The following is an 18,353-nucleotide window of genomic DNA, read 5'->3' as shown; positions in this document are numbered from 1 at the left end:
TGTTCAAACAACCTGAGGTTTTGGAATGGCCTTCCGAAAGTGCTGACTTGAACCCCATCAAGAACATGTGGACTGTGCTGAAGAAACAAGTCTGTGCCAGGAAGCTAGTAAATTTAGTTGAACTTAACCAGTTCTGTCAAGAGGAGTGGTGGAAATGGCCAAGAGACATTTAACCACATATTACGATTACTGTAGTGATCCAGCAGATTTGGTCACATTTTCAGAAGACCTATAATAAATTCATTACTGAACCAATATTCATGAATGTTTTTGTGACAAAGTAGTATGTGTTCCACTCATTCCATCACAGAAAAATGAGAGCTGTAGAAATCACTGATACTCAAGATTGGATGTAAAGTTTTGACCACGACTGCATGAAACCACTTTCTAACTCCTCCAAAGTCTACGGCTCTGAACTTGCGGCGTTCAGCACTTCTGTCACTTTCTGCCATTTCAGCTGCTTCATTTTGTTAACCTGATCCTAAAATAATTCTTGCTTTCGTCTGTCAGTTTGATCAATCATTACTTGAAGTTTACAGCTTCCTCTTCTAAAACGCCTTTTTTGCTTCTGACATTTCTCCTCAATGCTAAACTACGTTCTGGGCATTTGTACTGTATGTAAACCAGGTAATTGAGGGCATGTTTAGGGCCATTTATAGTAAAAATGTGGGGATTGTGGGTGTGGGAGAAAAATCTACCACCCAGACTTTTTGGCCCCACGGGATAAGATTTCATATGTACCCTGTATAAAGGTTAGGAGACCAGGCCCAATAATGTACGGATGAAGGCATAGTGACCTCTGATCTATGAGTTTACATCTCTCATGGTCTTTGTAAACTTAGCAGTTCGAAGCAGCTGTAGATATGCTTACAAAACAGATCTCTGACAAACCGAGGCCTTTGTTTATGTAAACTCACAGGACAGCCTTCGACCTATTTGCGGTAGCAGACTGACTGTCTCCCACGTTCCTGAGCTGAGAGGATATAACCTGAAACTAGAGGAGGATCGAGAGGAATTGACTTGGCAGTACACTGTGCACACAGCTGTATTGTTATGTTGTCCACTCGGTTACATAAAAATGTAACTGTCTTTCTTAATTTAGTTATCTAGAGCGATTTAGTTCTCATTCATCTAAAATGCATGTATGAGGCTTTCATATCTAGTTGATAACACTTTCACTTAACTACATTTAGAGGCCTAATCACCTGTTGGGCCACAGACTAAAGAAAATGACTTGAGCTTGAGTTTACCCCAAACTTGCAGTTAGTCTGATGTCACTGTTGGGAAGATATATAAGGCACTAGCAAAGAACCCAGTACATAGAAAAGCACAGCAGAAACGTCAGATAGTCAGACCACTGTGTTTAATGTATCTTAAACATTACAGTTGCAGATAAAAGTTACCATCCAACTCGCTCAAGTGATGTTGAAGAAGGTTCTCATTCGTCCAGGTCATGGTAACTCTAAGTGTACCGTAGTCAGCTAGACTTGTTTCAGTTTCTTGAAGGGGCTTTGAGCAAAGTGCGTGGTAGAGGAAGGAACACATTAGGGCAATTAATATGTTTGTACATGAATGAGGAAAAAAGTCAGTCTCTTCTGGGTCATTGTGCTGCTAAAGATGTTTTAATAACAATAATTTGATTTTTTTTTTAATGTATTTTGCTCTATCTGCTGCAACTTCATGAATCAGTTTCTAGGAGACGTTTCAGCTCTCATCCAAGAGGCTTCTTCAGTTCTAACTAACTGGCTTTTAAACTATGTGTGGGAGTGTCCTTACAGAGTCATTAAGGACCCTTCCTGAAAGAGCTGAACATTTCTATATTTGAATAGTTTCTGTAGCTGAAAACATACACAAGTTGCATTATGTCAAGTATGATTGCTGAAAGCTGCACCACTCACGTTAGTAACTGTATCTCCGGCGCGCCGCCGTCATGGCAGACAAAAAGTGTCGATCCCTGAGTGCGACCTAACAGGAAGGCTTGAGGAGCGGTCCACCATTACTCTCCTACCTCTCCTACCTCGCACCTGCTCTACCTAATAAGCCCAGAGACACTGCAGCTGCCACAGCCAGCCATGGGGCTGTGTTTACCAGGCTCACAGTCTCAGCAGCTCAGCTCTGTTTGCTTTAAAAAACTCAGGTAGCATGAAGCTGCGGTGCCTAAAGCTGACAAAAACACTGAAGTAAAGGGTTGTTTTGCTATGAAACGATTCACTGTCTCTTTTCATCATGTTGGTATTAACAGGTATGACTTATAAATGTTGCTGACTACATTCTTCAAGTTTCAACTTGTCTTCTCATGAATTCCTGTGGTAAATATGCAAATGCAGTAGAGTTCATCCTGAACAGTGTGTTCCTCCACCAGTCGGTCCAACTCTTTTTCCCATGTGTCCTTTAGCCAGAGGACGGAAGACAATTGTGAAGAGAGAGGAATATGATAAATTGTGGAAATATAGGTCACAGAAAGAGACCAGACGTTTCTCCTTCCATGTTGTAAATGCTGAATCTAGAGAAGAGGGTAAAAACATGGTGATTATTGTCGGAGTAAGAACAGAAGGAAATTTTAATCCAAAATATTGTCTAAACTTTTACCAGAGGGGAGCAAAAAGTAGTGCAGGAAGGGAGGATGGTGTGTAGGACTTGGCTTCTATGATGCACCAGTCAATATCAGGGAAGTGGCACCAGTTTAAGCTTTCAGATATTTGGGGCCCAAGATCACAGCAGCTTATTGGGTGAGGCAAAGCTTCCATCCTGCTTGGGCCTTTGGGAAATTGGGCTTGCCCATCCAGGTTTAATACAGTACAGTTCATTTAAATTGTTTTGATTCGACCCACAAGGAGAAATGCTCCATCTCTGGGGGCCAGTTTAATTTTTTAAGTCCATCCTGTGGAAATGTTCCTCTGAAGCGAGCTAAGGGAGGGTGAAATGGTGACACCTAAATACTTAAAGCCACTTGGGGAGAGGTGAAAAGGTAATGCATCCAGAGCGATTAGTTTGGCTGACTGGTTAACGGGAATATTTTTCATTATTCAGTTTGTAACCAGGAAATATTCCAAAAGTCTTTAACACATTCACTTTTCAGTCAGCACAGTTCACAGGGTCTTATAACATATAATACAAAATCATCAGCATATAATGATACTCTGAGCTCAATACCTCCTCTGTGCATACAGACAAACATACAGTTCATGCGTGGTTTCACCTTGAACGATATCTAGTGAATGTGAGGTGCGACGCAGGAATGACAGAGCCCAAATAGTCCAAGTTGTTTACTTTCCTGATTTGGATTGGGGAAATAAACAACAGGAATAAAAAGAAAATAATATGGGTCAGAGGATGGATTAAGATGCGTGGCCGGCAAGGATTATTTTTGATCTGTAAACCTGAAACTGTCTGGGACTGCCAAGCCAACCGGAAGACCTAGTATGACAAAAGGGCCGGGGACAGGACAGTTCATCCAGGCCAGAGGGTGCCATGTATCAATGAGTTCCTGGAGAAAGTGGGGAAGTCTAAGTTTATCACTATGCTAGAGCTGAGCAGTGTGTTGGCAGCTTGCCCTGGCACAAGAGACCAGGGAGCTGACGACATTCTCAACTCCCTATAGCAAGTTTCAGGTTGCGGTTCTGCCGTTTGGTTTCGTGTGTGTGTGTGTGTGTGTGTGTGTGTGTGTGCTTGTGTGTGCTTGTGTGTGTGTGTGTGTGTCCAAGCTTGTATAGTGAATCAGTAAAAAAATCAGAACAGCCACACCCAGCAAGGTGAACTTCAACTAGTTTTAATACACACACGTGGGGAGAATAGAATATGTGTGTGAGTTTGTGTGTGTGTGTGTGTGTGTGTGTGTGTGTGTTGTGTTGGGCACTCCTTTCTGACAAATCCTCTCAGTGAGTTTCAACAGACTATTGGCCTCAGGTGTGTGTGATGTGTGTGCTGTGGGACATGTTTTTACCTGTAGACACCCCCCCACACACACGCACATGTGCACACACACACACGCACACAAGCACAAACACACACACACACACACACATGTGTGTAATTGCACTAGTAGAAACTCACACTGATGGGTGTGGCATGGCTGTCCTGTAATTTCAATGACTCACACTACACTGGCATTGGCCAACGCACACACACACACACACACACACACACGCACATGCGCACGCACACGCACACGCACACACACACACACACACACACACACACACACACACACACACACACACACACATACTTTGACACAGTTCCATGTATACAGTTAATTCATGTGTTAGACTTTAGTTCAAATTGACAATAATACAGAAGTGCAATCCAAGCATTAGTAACAGTAGATCAAGAAGAGGCAATAAGAGCAAGTGCTGTATAACTCAGTGTCAAGCATGCATCAGGATTTCAGTTTTGGGTGGGCTGCATTAACTTTGGCCTCATAGCCTATGTTAAAGTTGTTTGCTTTAACTGACACCAGCATTGCTAAAACAGCGATGATATCATGCTGTGGAAGGCAACTGGCATCTCTGGTTCATTTAGCTGTTTCTCCAAAACATGTTCTTGTCTAACAGCGTTCAGTGGTTAGTGCTGTTGCCTGACAGCAAGATGGTCCAGGGGCCAAGACCTGGCTGGAGCAGGGCCATTCTGTGCAGAAAAAAATTATGCAGGACTACATTTTGCAGAGTGGAGGGAAGAGGATGAGCAAGTGTGACAGGGGGCAAATGTCAGTAAAGTGGAAAGACTTGCACAGAGTTGAGTGGAATGTGGATTTTGGAAGCATATTTCTTCATCTTGGGACATGTTTCATCCATTGTCAGCAGCTAACTGAGGGGAGCAGAGGGCTTGAGTGAGTGCAGGGACAAGTGACACACGGCAGGCACAGACAGGGTCGTTTGCACCGGTCATCTGGGTTAAGTTGTGGTGAAAAGTTTATGTACACTTTTAAAGAAAATGTATATTAGGCAGTCTTCACTGGGTGGGTGGAACACATACTGCTTTTCCTCAAGAAACATTGATGAAAGTTAGTTCAACAATGAATTTATTATTGGTCCTCTGAGAATGTGACCAAGTCCGCTGGATAAATATATACAAACAGTAACTTGAACAATCAATTTGGGGGATTATGGCAAGTTGTGTGAATCAAATTTTCTTTATAACATGGACTCCTAACTTCTTCTGAAGATGCAGTCAGCAACCAGCGTTGCTTGAAATCTAGGATCCAAGGGGAAGCCAGAAGGTGCTTTCACCAATCCGAGCTTCCAGCTTCCAACTGTTTGTGTATGTGTGTGTGTGTTCTCAAGAGACGCTGCAAGGTCGGTTCCAAAGTTATTCTTTGTCTGTGGACAGACTCTTGTCAATGCGGTAGCTTCACAACCATGCATGGATGTCATCAGAGCAAGGAGGCCAGAAGAAGAGAAGTAAGATATAGGAAAGCGGCAATTGGCCCCCCAGTTTATGCCCTTGTCCAACATTTGTTTGAAATTGCAGATCACTGTAACCTGGTTCCAACCATTCACATCCACTCAAGGGCAGCTGGTATTGTTTTCACGTTGTCTCTCTGTCTGTCTGTCTGCGGACAGATTTTTTTACATGATAGCTTAACAACAATGTGTGTAGTTGATATCAAAATGAAGGCAGCCAAGATTGGTGTGGTTTCATGTAGTAATGCAGTGATCACTACTGAGCAGTCATAAACATATTGGCAGGCATTGCTGCTGGTGTGATCTCAATATCATGCAATATTAGTAATCATTACTATTATCATGTACAATATAACATGTGCTTCATTACGCTGATTATCAGGTGCAATATTACTTTTTTTTATACAACCATTCAGTATCACATCAATTTTACTTTCAGTGTTATTTCCTCATGGTACTGTAAACTGCCAACACTGACACTCTGGGATTCAGATCTTTTTTGTGTTTCATCAGATCGTGTTTTCTTGTCTCTATTCTTTACACCGCCTATGGGTCACAAATGTCAGACTGACTTGATCTGAAATGAGGAGAAATCAACGTACCTATATGACAACAACATAACTACTTTAACATCACAGCAACACTTCATCAGAGTGCATTCTTTGGGATCAGATCCAGCACCTAACTTACAGACATACAGCAGGTGTCAAATCACCCTGAACATTTAGGCGTAAACCATGTCTATAGAGAGTCATTTGTTTCCAAGAAGGGCTTTCAACTTCATTATATAACATTCCCCCTCTGTGGTGGCTACACCTGTTTCCATATAGACCAGAGCAGGAGGTGTTTCTGTAGGACTTGTGTCTCATACTTCAACATCAGACAACTGCATTGGAGGACCTCTGTGTTTGTTTATTGCTGTCAAGCAGAATGCACAAGTCAGCTATTAACATGAGACATCAGTACATTAATACCTGGGAACATCTTTTGACTATACACCTTCATGTCCTAATACAGGGAGTTGAGTTCCTTGACAAACAGGAAGATCAGTGTTTCCTTACCACTGATAATGGGCTGTGTACAAATATATGCTACAGCAGCGCCACCCTATGGCCACACAGGATAATGTGCGTTAGCAAGAGGAGCCTGTACACTCACAACTTCTAATTTATTATGATGCACAGTTGCTAGTATTTTCATCATCAGATCAGTGTTTAACACTTAATACTAACACTGATCAAGCAAAACAACAACACCCTACAGTGTAAAAAACTAAATCATAGAAGCTCAGAGTTCATACACGTCATATGGAGGGGAGATGGTAACCCCAACCCAGAAGTGAATGTATATTTTACCAAGAATTAATCTATTAATATCAATAACTAGCCTATCATTCGGCAGCAAGCATGGCAACGCCCCTGGCATGCAATGAAAAAAAAGATGCTATTACCTGGCCTGGCCATCTTTTCCTTAATCAAGCAGTTTCACTTGAGATTAACAGTGTTTCTTGTATAAACATGATTTTTAAATGGTACTGTTTTAGTTTGATACATATCCTAAGGCCTCTAAAATTCCATGAGACCACCTCCAGATCGAAAATCTTACTCATTTACCTCGCAATATCATTTCAGTGGAAGAGGCCTGTTTATACCATGTAACCTTATCTACAAAAGCGAGCACCTTACAACTTGAAAAACAGGACAAACCTTAAAAACACTGAATATCTATAAACAAATCCCCCAGACTACCCACCTGTTTGTACCAGTTATCCCTCACTCCCAGAAAATAACTAGACTTGGATATAATCACTGACCTATTACTATTGCTACTAACTTACACGCTGACCCTGCTAACAACAGAGTGGTCACCTAATAGCTTAACTAAATGAAATATGCACTTTAATGTAAACAACATTTAGTCTTATCAAATATATAGTAGTTGTTTTGATTTTTTTAAAGGAAAGGGAGTGCAAAACAAAAGTGCCAGCTCTTAATTGTCAGTTTTTAGGATACACATCTTAGGCTAATTTCTCAGTGAGCAACATTATGGCTATAACAGGCTGTGGACCTTATGAATGTCTACGCACTCATAATCACTCTGGTGGACACGTTGGATGAATCCCTCCACCTCTGCTGGAGTTTGGAAAAGGTAGCGGCTACCCTGGTGGAAGAACCTCATCTTGTAAATAAAAATAAGTCCAAAGTCGATGTTTAATTATCGGAGCTGTTGCTTCACCTTGTCACATTGTCTCTTGTTTCTGTACCTCCGTGGACATAAAAAAAAAACAAAAAAAACCTAACGTGTTGGTTGCGGTACATCTCCTTTCCCTTTTGGCAAGCCACCTTCATCACCTTCACTTTGTCTTGATAGTTGAGAAATGTCATGATGATGGCGAAGGGGGTCCATTTTAGTAATCTGTGGACTTTTTTTGAAGGATTGATTCCTTGCTAGCCAGCTAGGCGATGTCTTCTTCTGCTTTGCTGATTTGGGTCTCGGCCATGGTCATCCTCTCGTAGAAAGCGGCAATTGCTTCTTTTATTTCTTGGCTGGATGATATGACTTTTCCTATTTGAGAAGAACAGTCCACTCTCATAAACGTAGGGATGCTAAAATGTTAGCATCGTCCTCCACCTTGCAAATGTGAAGGGTGTACTCACTTTTGTGAGATACTGTATATACTTTGGTGTTGGAGGTAGTGTACAAGTCAGCAAGTATTGGACTTGGTGCCATTGGTGTCTGGAGTACAAGTTATTTCTGTCAAATAAGCAAGGTGGTAGGAGAGTTCTGGCCTTCATCAACAGCAGATGATTTGGGGTTAAGGCCTACAGGTCATTTGGGTCATTAGAGACTCTTGTGATGGGGCAGCTATTGATACCTCAACCTTGTACAACAGAGTTTGTAGCCTCTCCTCATGGATCGTTTGTTGCTTCACAATGGAGTTGAGTACCTTTCTTATTGTCCGTATCTGCCGCTCTCATACTACTCAGCTGGACCTGCCCTCTCACACTGATGGACCTGCACACCACACATTAATTTCCGTTTCAGGCATTGCATTCTCTCTACTGCAACCTCACAGTTGTTCGGGTTGTTCCTTGTTATTTGAGGGAAAGCAGATGCTGTAATGGCCCTCAATTAGCTTCACTGATCGTGATACTGACTTTATGAATTGCCTGTCCTCACAAGAGATTTCGGACTTCTCTGTCAGCTGATGCTCAAGGAAGTCATACTTTATTTGCTGCCGAGTGAGGATTTGCCACTGAAATCCTATTCACTGTTACCTCTGGCAACTCAGTGCCTCCTTTACTGGTGTGACCACCTCTCAACAGAGGCCCGTTGATTCTCCATCCTAGGACAATCTTTACGGTATATGGCCCCTCACCTTCGCCGCTGATGACCTTATACGGCTCAAGCGCTTTCGGTACGTTTGTTCCTATTAACAAACCTATTCCTGCATCAATCTGCTTGAGCTGAACCTCCTACAAATCTCTCTAAGTCACTCTGTTGTGGAATCTATTCCTAATGAATCTCTGCTTTTGAGAAGACTTGGGGGAGCTTCAAAAAGTTGTTCTCATCCACACTGCTGACCTCAAGCCCCTTAACAACATGTGTACTGACCGTACCTTCCTTTCCCATGGTGCGGAGCAGAATGTTGGCCTTTTTCTCTGTTACCTTTAGATCCCTCATCAGCTCTTCCATGCAGAAGGTTCCAGTACTGCCTGGGTCTAGGAATGTGTATGATTCTACAGTTTTATTGCTCCTCACACACCTGATGTTCACTGAAATGTCTGAAAGTGCACAGGTTGCTCCCCCCCCCGACCTAGGCGCAACCACAAGTTTCACATCTGTTGTGGGGGAAGAATCTGAATCTGGTTGCTTGACATTCCCGCTTTCAGCTGTAGGGGGAGCTGATTCCTTTACATTTAAGTGCAGAATAGTTATGTCCCCCTTTGTGACGGGAAAGACACTGTTTTGCACTCATTCCACAGTGTTTTTATTATCCTTTTCTAGTTGCTCTGTGCACCTTGAAACAGGTGTGACTTCTATTGCAAAGATGTTTTTCTTTTTCTTTATTCTTGAAGCACTGCCCCTGCTTCCTGTTCACAAATAAACAACATAAATTAAATAACTCCTAACTCATACTCCCCACTCCCCATATCTCTACTCGTATCTTTATGTTGGTCTCAGAATCAAAATACTTTCCTTAGAAAAATACATTTTAGTGCAAACTGCTCACATACAGCATATGTCAGAATGTTTATTTTTTCTTGACACAAGTGCATTTTTTTTTAAACTTCCAGATTTTTCCTTTAAACAAATAAAATGCTTGTGCAATATCATTGGTAAGCCAAATATATCATTTTGACATTGACCAACATCCTCTAAGATAACATTTTACCAAAGCCCAGTGACCCACAATCTGCCTCTGTTCTTCCTCAGACTGATGCCAGCAAGTCCTCAAAAGAGAGGGAATGTTTTTCTCTGACACAGACACACACACACGCAAACACACACACACACACACACACACACACACACACACACACACATTACAACACCATACATAAAAATATTAACTTTTATACTGTACTGCTCCAGTGACCAGCCACCACCAGCCTTACCGCCCCCGGTGAAAGCGCACACGGGCCGAGTGGTAAAGCGTCCTGAGCATTATAAAGACCATGTGTAGAGTCTATTACCTTTCCTTCACAGGATTTAAACAGCCTCCAGTGCTGGTTTTGGTCTGTCAGGGACCAAGAGTTTAATAGTGTGTAGATTAACAAACATTACAGTCTGTTACATTACTGTTGAAGTGGCCTTCAGAACAGGTTAGAGTTCATAAGAGGCCAAAGGTTCAAACAATTAATATGTCTGATGAAATTGAATGTGTGTTTGTTACAAAAGAAACATACTGACCAGCCAGAGATACTGTAGCTGGTACAGAATATTTCATATAGAATAACAGCTTGTTTATTTACAGCCCATCAGTTAGCCCTAAAGGAAGGCTGGTGTGATATAGGGATCTATATAATAATGCGCAGCTATACAATGAGTTAGATGCTACATGAGATCTATGTCTTTTCCCAAGACATGTTATATGTATTAGTCCGCGGAGCAATGCTAAGAGTTGAGTGCTGTATCAATCTATGAAGTTAGGTAAATTAAATAGTTAAAAGAAATACTACCTCTACATCTTCATTAACTTCACAGCACCGCGCTGTAAGGTCAGTAGCTCGAAGACATAACATTGTACAATAGGTGGCTCGACTCGCTTGACGATAAAATGCTGTGCGGCAGGTGGCTTTGGAGCACCAGAGTCCTGTAGGGTAGAAGGCTCGAGTGCACAGCATTGTGTAACAGGGGACTGGGATGCAGAGTGATGAGAAGCAGGGAACTGGGAGGTAGAAGAGTTTGAGGACTGGTCTGGGCCTTTGGTGTGTTGTGTGCAAAATTGTTTTCCTCCTTTAACAGCTAAGACTTGCTCTGCAGAGACATTAATCCATCAACCCTAATTCTAACATCCTCTTTTTTTTCTCCATTTTTGTTACCAAGCCTCAGAGTTATCCTAATACAAGTGGATGTTGATTGTGCTCGTCCTAAGAGTAGGGTCACCCAATGATCAAAACATTAAACCACCTTTTTAAATTACATTGCACAGAAGAAACAATATCATATAACGCATACACAGATTGCTGTTCACCTTAATGAGCCTAGTGTTCCAGAAGTAGAACCAGTCATTCTTCCTGCCAAGCACTAGGTTTACACTCCACTGGCTCATCCTGCAGAATATTCTAGGCCTGACATGTGATACCTCAACTCAGTGCTATACTTTTCTGCTTCCCGTTGACAAACACACATTATAAGACTATGTTTTTAACTAACAAATTACGGAAGAACTTACACTTGTTTGGGTAATAGAAATGACCCAATTTTACCCAATAATAGAAATTATTAATTAATAACTTACAATAGAGAGACAATTCTAAATACAATAACACAAGAGAAAGGTTGCAGTTTGTAAGTTTATTGAGATGACATGCTACAGGGAATGCATATCACCAGCCTCTTACACAGTGAGAAGTGTGTGCCTGTGTGTCACTGTACACCAGAGTTGGTTAAGGAAGACAAGGCCCTCTGCTTGCCACTTTCACATTCTTCTTCTGTTGGCTATAGGAAAAAGAAAGAACATTCCATTCGGTTTGGCTTGTGTGTGTACATATTGCAGCAATATTATTTGTAAATGTGTGTGGATAGTTGTGGAACTGTATTTATTAATGACCGATAAATCTGAGTAACTACAAGACCTGGAAAAATAATTCTTTAGTCCAACTCAGGTAAGTCTCTGATTTAGCTGTCCTTGTACATGTGACTTTTGCTGTACTTTTGTTGTGCCCAAAAGCGAGCTTTCACTCGCTCAGCTGGGGACAGCAGCCTACATGTTTGACTTAATGTTTTAGTCAGTATCTTAAACTATCACTATTGTTATTGTAAGTGTTTTACGCCTATATACAGGAGACAATAATGCTAAGCTTTCACCAAACAATACAGTGCAAATCAGTTTCTGCTCACTTTGTACTAGAACTTAGGTACTTAGGTTAACGGAGGGTATTTGTCTTTCACACATGCCTACTCACTCATACCCATCTTATAGAATGCACACGCACAATCGTGCATAAAAATGCTTAGCAATTATGTCACCTGCTGCAGCAGGCTTGTAAAATCTTCATTTTATATTAAGTAACCAGGTTCCCACATAGTTTAGAAGTTAACATCTTTTTTTAATCCTGTGTAATTGTCCACTATCTTCTAATGATTTGCTGTTATTTCAAATTGAATTAAAATGTGTGTGTGTGTTACATGCCTGTTCTGCTTGCAGAGAACACACTCTGTGCCATAGGTGTTTCCATCACTGCCACATACTGGATCATACTGCTTGGTGCAGGCTCTTCCTTCGTACTTCTCACAACCCAACTGGACACAAACACATACAGTCAGAAGATGAATGATCAAACACTACATTTTTTTAATTATCATGTTTGACATTGTTGATGAATTTTTTTGGTTTCTCTGATTAACCCAGGTGAAAATGGAGATTCAGGAGATGTGATGCCTTACGTTAAAGTATTTGATGAACTTTGACCGAGGAGAACAAAGCCCAACAGTACATGTAGTAACACAATGCAATGCTTCCAGTTCTGAATGACATTTCAGGGAATTATAATACAGAAAATTGCTAATAATGATGAAATATATGTCATGATTTAGCTTTTTTGGTATGGACTTTTTTCCTGTTTGTTGTGGAATTGTGCTTGTGAGTTTCAGAGGTGCAACTTAGGCTGAAACGTGGTTTCCCTGGAGGGCTGGAGCTGGACACACACACCTGTAACTCTGCATTTGTTGCAGTTACTTTTCAAGCCAGTTTTATTTCCTAGTGCTACTTTGTTGTTTTATTGAGTTAACCCTGTTCCTCTCCTCATCCTTAACCAGTGTTGGCTTCTCTGCGCTCTCCAGGATATAGATCCTTTAAAGCTAAACCTTATTCTTCTACTCTTCTCTCCATTGTATCTCAGAGGCAAATATTCCACTTTTATTCCACTTTAAAGCTTTAGTTGCTTTAGTTAGCATTAGGCCTACTGGTCACTAGTCTTAGGTTATTTATATTTCACATCAATCATCTAAAGTTGTAGCTAGGTTAAATTAAATTGTATGAATTATTTTATCCTTTACCTGCTGCAGCCCCAAAGTTAATAACACATTGATGCATAATAGTTATTATTTGAGAATTATATATCATATAACATAACATATACTATATGTTATTTATGAAATGGACCATTTGTTTATTCAGTCATGAAAACTAAGACTGTGTTTATTTAGTATGTTTAAGCCCATGAAGTCAGTCAATGAAGATCTTTTTGTTCTGATTAAAAAGTTCAACACCCCAGTAGCTCAGCTGGTAGAGAGAAAAATGTATACAGTGCTGAAAATGTGTCACTTGAGTGTAATATTTCATGTGTCAGTGAAATATTCAAACCAAATAATTCAAATACAAATATGATCATGGACCAAGCATATTCAAAGATTATCTACCATATACCATAAGGTCATCAATATTACCCTTCAGCTTTTTGTTTTTTCAACAGAACTGCGTGGAAGTTAAAGTGATATGGCTGGGGAATTCAAATTTAACAGAAAAATATTTAAAAAAGTGCTTGTGACTTTATCTGTAGTGGTATTTTTTACAAACTATTATAGTATAAAAGCTGAAAAAGTTATTTTTGTCTTGTTTGTTATTGTATAAATGCAATTTTTCATGCTGTTAGATTACTGGTAGACCAAACCGTCAGGTGTGTGTGACAATCCAAGAGCCACAGTGAAAATGCGTTTTTTGTGTTTAAAGCAAAAATATTTTGTTTCAGTAAAAACCTGTTGTGGATTCTAAAAATGATTACATCAACATAATTCTATACATTTCAGCTTTTGGAATTTTTAACACCAAGGTCTATGGAAAACCCAAGATCTCTGGAGCATTCAAGGCAGACTCAGCAAGGACTGGATCATCATTGCTTCATTGAAAGTTGCACCACCATGAGCAAATGTTTTTGTCTTTGTTTTGTTTTGCTTAGGATTCAGTGGGGGTTCTAGACCAGTTTTAATAGGGGGGCCAGGTTGGGGCCGGCTTTTTTGTAAGGGGGCACATACAACCCGGAAAAAAGGATAAATCCCTCATTCAGACAAAGCAGTGTTTACAATTTCAGCAATTTTGATTGGGTAGTAAACTGCTGAGACACTTTATTTCTGCCTTTCCCTTCAGAACAAAATCATTGCAAGAAATCTGTCATTGTGTTATTAATGCTGACTCCCTGTCAGGGGGGCCACAGGGGGGTCCAGACTCAGAGTTACAGGGGCACTGGCCCCTGTTGGCCCCCCCCCCCTAGAACCGCCCCTGTTAGGATTGCTTCAGACTTGTGTAATCCAAACATTTCTAATAATTTAGGAAGCACTTGAAAGGGTCTTCGGAGTTTCCCTCTCCTCTGTCCAAGAACTCTTCCAAAGCCACTGCAGGAGCAGGGCACTGAACATAATCAGGGGTGCCTCCCATCCTCTCCACCATCAGGAAAACGGTTCACACATGTCAAATACTGCGTGCCTATGATACAGTAAGAACAGCTGATTTCCGACTGAAGTAACGCTTCACTGCTGCTACTGGTGGATAGATAAACCATTGCAACTGGTTTCCACAACATTATGGACTCTCTTATAAAGTGTTGTGATTGAGATCCTGACCCACCATGCATGACCGGTGCAGTGATTATTCTTCAGTAACTACAACAACACAAAAGTGGAAGGTGACCAAATACATGTGAGTTTAAATGTTTTGCTCTGAATCCCATAATCACCGCCATTTAACTTGGGGGAGCCGTTTGACTCTGCTGCTGGAGACAGATGCTGTTCATTGGGCAGAAATGTGATGAAGAGGTAGGACAGACATGATGACAGAATCTTTTCACGGATGGATGCTGCATATATGATGCTGAAGACACTACCTGCTAACACGTTACTGTTGTTTGGTCTTGTAAGGTTGCTTTGTTGGTTGAAGTGTGGGACATTTCTCTTTTGTTTGATGAATGTAGGGTATGGAACGGGAAGCTTTAAGCGGCTGCATCTGTATAACTGTCAGATGACCTGAGGGGTTTGGATGCTTCTTAAACACAAGTAAATCAGAGCTGTATTTAGGCCTGAGACACTACAGCTACAGGTTTTAAGTGCTGCACTGCACAGTTTAAGAAGGACAGATTATCACCTATGACATCTTCCCCTGTGAACTTGCAACTTCCAGTCACACAGAGTTGATTGTAGAAAACTCCAACATAATGGCACTAAGTCTGGGCTGTTCTTGGCTGAGCCCCATGGGCCTAAGGCCAGGCAATCAGACACCAGACTAGAATTTAAAGCGAGAGTTAAAGACGAGTTTTCAAATTAAACTGAGCACATTATCTTTTGTCAACCAGTATTAAAAATAAAAGTACAGAATTAGATCATCCATCCTCAATCTTACCTCATTTGGGTAAGCCAGAGGTTCTTCTCCTGATTTTCCAGTCATCATTGTCTCATCACTGTCTGAAAAGGTCTCATCCTCCAGGGACAGGACTACACACAGACACACACACACACACACACACACACACACACACACACACACACACACACACACACGCACACACAAACACACGTTTGCCCTGCTGTACTTGTGATGGTAGTGTATCAGTATGGCTAGGCTGTATAATAATCTGGTCTGAGTTTACATGTTATCATTGTTATCTGTGGGCTGTTTGGCCAAGTACCAAATAAGCACGGCTGCTTAAACCAGCTGAACCACAAACAAGTGAGAAAAATACAATCCACCACAGCTAGGTGTAACGTTCTGGCACAGGTCCAAAACACATGTTTAACTTCTTCTTCTGTTTTAATTAGTAACACCAACAAACCAAACTGCTCTCTTCAGCTCACATGAAAGACATCACTTTGATTCTTAATGAGTCCTAAAATGTTATCTTATTTAAAACGTCAATAACACTGTGCTCTGTATTACAGGAAAATTCCATCAGAAACAAGTGGAAAATGTCTGACAGCTGGCAAAATGTGTTTTAAAAACATGAGACTAGATTACTTGTTAAGATAATCACTTTAAACTCACCATAAACAGAGAGCAACAGGGCAGAACCGATCAGCACAGTCAGCTTCATGACTTCCAGTGTGTGTACGTGTGTCTGTAGGCAGCAGGTGTTTGTTTCACACAGGGTGTTTTTCTATCGTAGCTGGCTGTTACTGTCCTGTGATTGGCTGCATTGTGAAGGCCAGGGGCATGGAGTCAATAGAGACTCATAAAGAACTTGAGCTTCTAAAATAATGTTCCCAAGTAATATCACAGCATGCGGTTGGGTTTAAACGTTTTAATTTAGGCATAAAATAAATCAGTCAGTGAACCTTGAACATTAGTTAACCATTATATGTGATAGTAAGTATATCAAGATGTGATGGAATAACAGGTAGAGCAGTGGGTTGGCAGCAAGAAAGTTGGTGGTTTGATCCCTGACTGACTATTAAATGTATAATAGCAGTTTTTGCTTTTGCTCTAAAGACACCTTTTATTCTCGACAATATGCAAAAAAGGAAAAAAAATATTCACAACATTTTCATATCAAATTTTGTGTTGAAATGACGTCTTCATACAGGCCACATTTCACTGACCACTGACTTAGGAGAGATATGTTCAGACTAATAATATCGTCTCTCTTCAACCCACAACTAACAATTGTAAAAATGATGACACAAATTGGTGCTTTGTTACTTTATGTTGTAACTCTATTTCAGCTGGTTGCTGCCAGTCTGAATCACAGCCATAGCCAAGATATGTTCACTACTCCATGTCACCTTGTAATCATTACTTTTTTCAAGTGATGACATGTCATACATTCTGAAAGCCACAGTAGCAAAAACTAAACTAATTTTGGTAAGATGTGGGCTACAGATTGTAGAGTAAATTGGGGCTCTATCCAGTCGAGAGGCCTAAATAATGTCTTTTGCTTTTAGTGTAATTTCTCTCTATAGTTACTGGCTTTAGTGAAGATTTTTGTACCAGTTGCAGTGAAGTTTTCAATGAACATTGTTGCTGACTGTCACTGTTAATTGATGTGATGATGATACGATGTTGATGACTTGGACTCATCTTAGGCTACTGTGGAATGTTGCTGGTTATGAATATGTTGACTATGCTAGGGTACACAGTCATATTGATGTTTACACTATTTATCATTTATGTGCTCTCCCCTTAGTTTGTTCTTCCCTGAGATGTGTATGTCTGCTTTAATATTGTCTTGCTTGTTGTCTTACGTATGGTGACATTTTCTTATCGTATCATAGTTTCAATTTTCATTCAATAGAAGAAGAAATGTCAGTATTGATTTGAAGATTAAGTATATGAATGTACTTAGAAAGTACTTGATTGTAGGTGTATAGTAGCCTATGCTCTTGTTAAAAAGGTGTTTTTCATGTAAGTGGAGTGGAACAAGTTGTAGTGTTGTCCACGCTACAATAGCTGATTCTGGGCATTGGGACAGCCCTGGGTTTATCAGGCTATGAGGAGAAGCAAGTTATATTTGACAGCCTATATCTGGCTGGACTACCATCTTCCACGACCGAACCGTTGCAGCGTATCCAGAATGCTGCAGCCTGCCTCCCATTTCAATCTACCCAAACTCTCACATGTGACCCCCCTCCTCGGTCACCTCCACTGGCTTCCTGTTGCGGCCCACATCCGATTCAAGACGATGGTGATGGCCAAATGAGTCTTGAGTCTTTTGCAGAAGATGGCGAATGATTCCGCTGTCTTGACATTGGTCGGAAGTTTGCTCCACCACTGAGGTGTCAAAACAGAGACAAGTCGCGGCTTTGCTGAGCGACTTTTGTTTGCTCTCAGCTATGGCGGTACAAGCCAGCCAGCTGATGTAGTGGAGCGAAGTGCTTGCTCTGGGGCGTGTGGTCTGACCTGTGTTTGGAGGTAGAGGGGTGCAGTTCTGTTGATGGCCCTGAAAGCCAGCACCCTGCAGTCTTTCACTTCACCTCGACCCTGCATAACGTGACTCCCTCTAACACCCCAAAAAGATATCCCTGATAAATAGCAGCTACAATGCTCAGACAAGGGCTTGAAAATTGTCTCTATTTTTTCTTTTTTACTTTAACGAAGGTGATATGTTGCGTTTTCTTTCTTGTGACAATTGTACTCATTGCAAGTACCTTTAGACAAAAGGGTCTGCTGAATGCCCAAAATGTAAATGAAAATGGAAACAGTGCTTTGACATATGTATAGAATAAAATAGTATATTAAGGGCTCTTTCTGAGGATGACTGCTTTTAGTGAAATGCTCACTGTTTCCAAACGACTTGTTGCTGG

General features: G+C 40.9%; 1 protein-coding gene across 1 annotated transcript; it reads right to left on the bottom strand.

Moving 5' to 3' along the window:
- Positions 1-11,408: 11,408 nt before the first annotated feature.
- On the bottom strand, positions 11,409-16,242 carry LOC115568460 (serine protease inhibitor Kazal-type 1-like). The gene is made up of 4 exons (XM_030395753.1): positions 16,099-16,242; positions 15,460-15,551; positions 12,262-12,371; positions 11,409-11,567 (listed from the first exon to the last, which is right to left on the bottom strand). Exons 1-4 carry the CDS (start codon positions 16,145-16,147, stop codon positions 11,516-11,518), a joined length of 303 nt encoding a protein of 100 aa, XP_030251613.1. The 5' UTR covers positions 16,148-16,242; the 3' UTR covers positions 11,409-11,515.
- Positions 16,243-18,353: the final 2,111 nt, after the last annotated feature.

The sequence above is a fragment of the Sparus aurata genome, chromosome 18 (genome assembly GCF_900880675.1).
Source record: "Sparus aurata chromosome 18, fSpaAur1.1, whole genome shotgun sequence".
Classification (NCBI taxonomy): Eukaryota; Metazoa; Chordata; class Actinopteri; order Spariformes; family Sparidae; genus Sparus; species Sparus aurata.
Note: the sequence above shows the minus strand (reverse complement) of the source record. Positions and strands in the feature narration are given on the sequence as shown.

Bases quoted from the DNA above. Each gene is read 5' to 3' on its own strand.
- LOC115568460 (XM_030395753.1), bottom strand. From the start codon at position 16,147: ATGAAGCTGACTGTGCTGATCGGTTCTGCCCTGTTGCTCTCTGTTTAT. The intron at 12,372-15,459 runs GTAAGATTGAGG...GTTTGTGTCCAG, and splicing joins CTCTGGCTTACCCAAATGAG to TTGGGTTGTGAGAAGTACGA. The intron at 11,568-12,261 runs GCATGTAACACA...TTTTTCCTATAG, and splicing joins GTTCTCTGCAAGCAGAACAG to CCAACAGAAGAAGAATGTGA.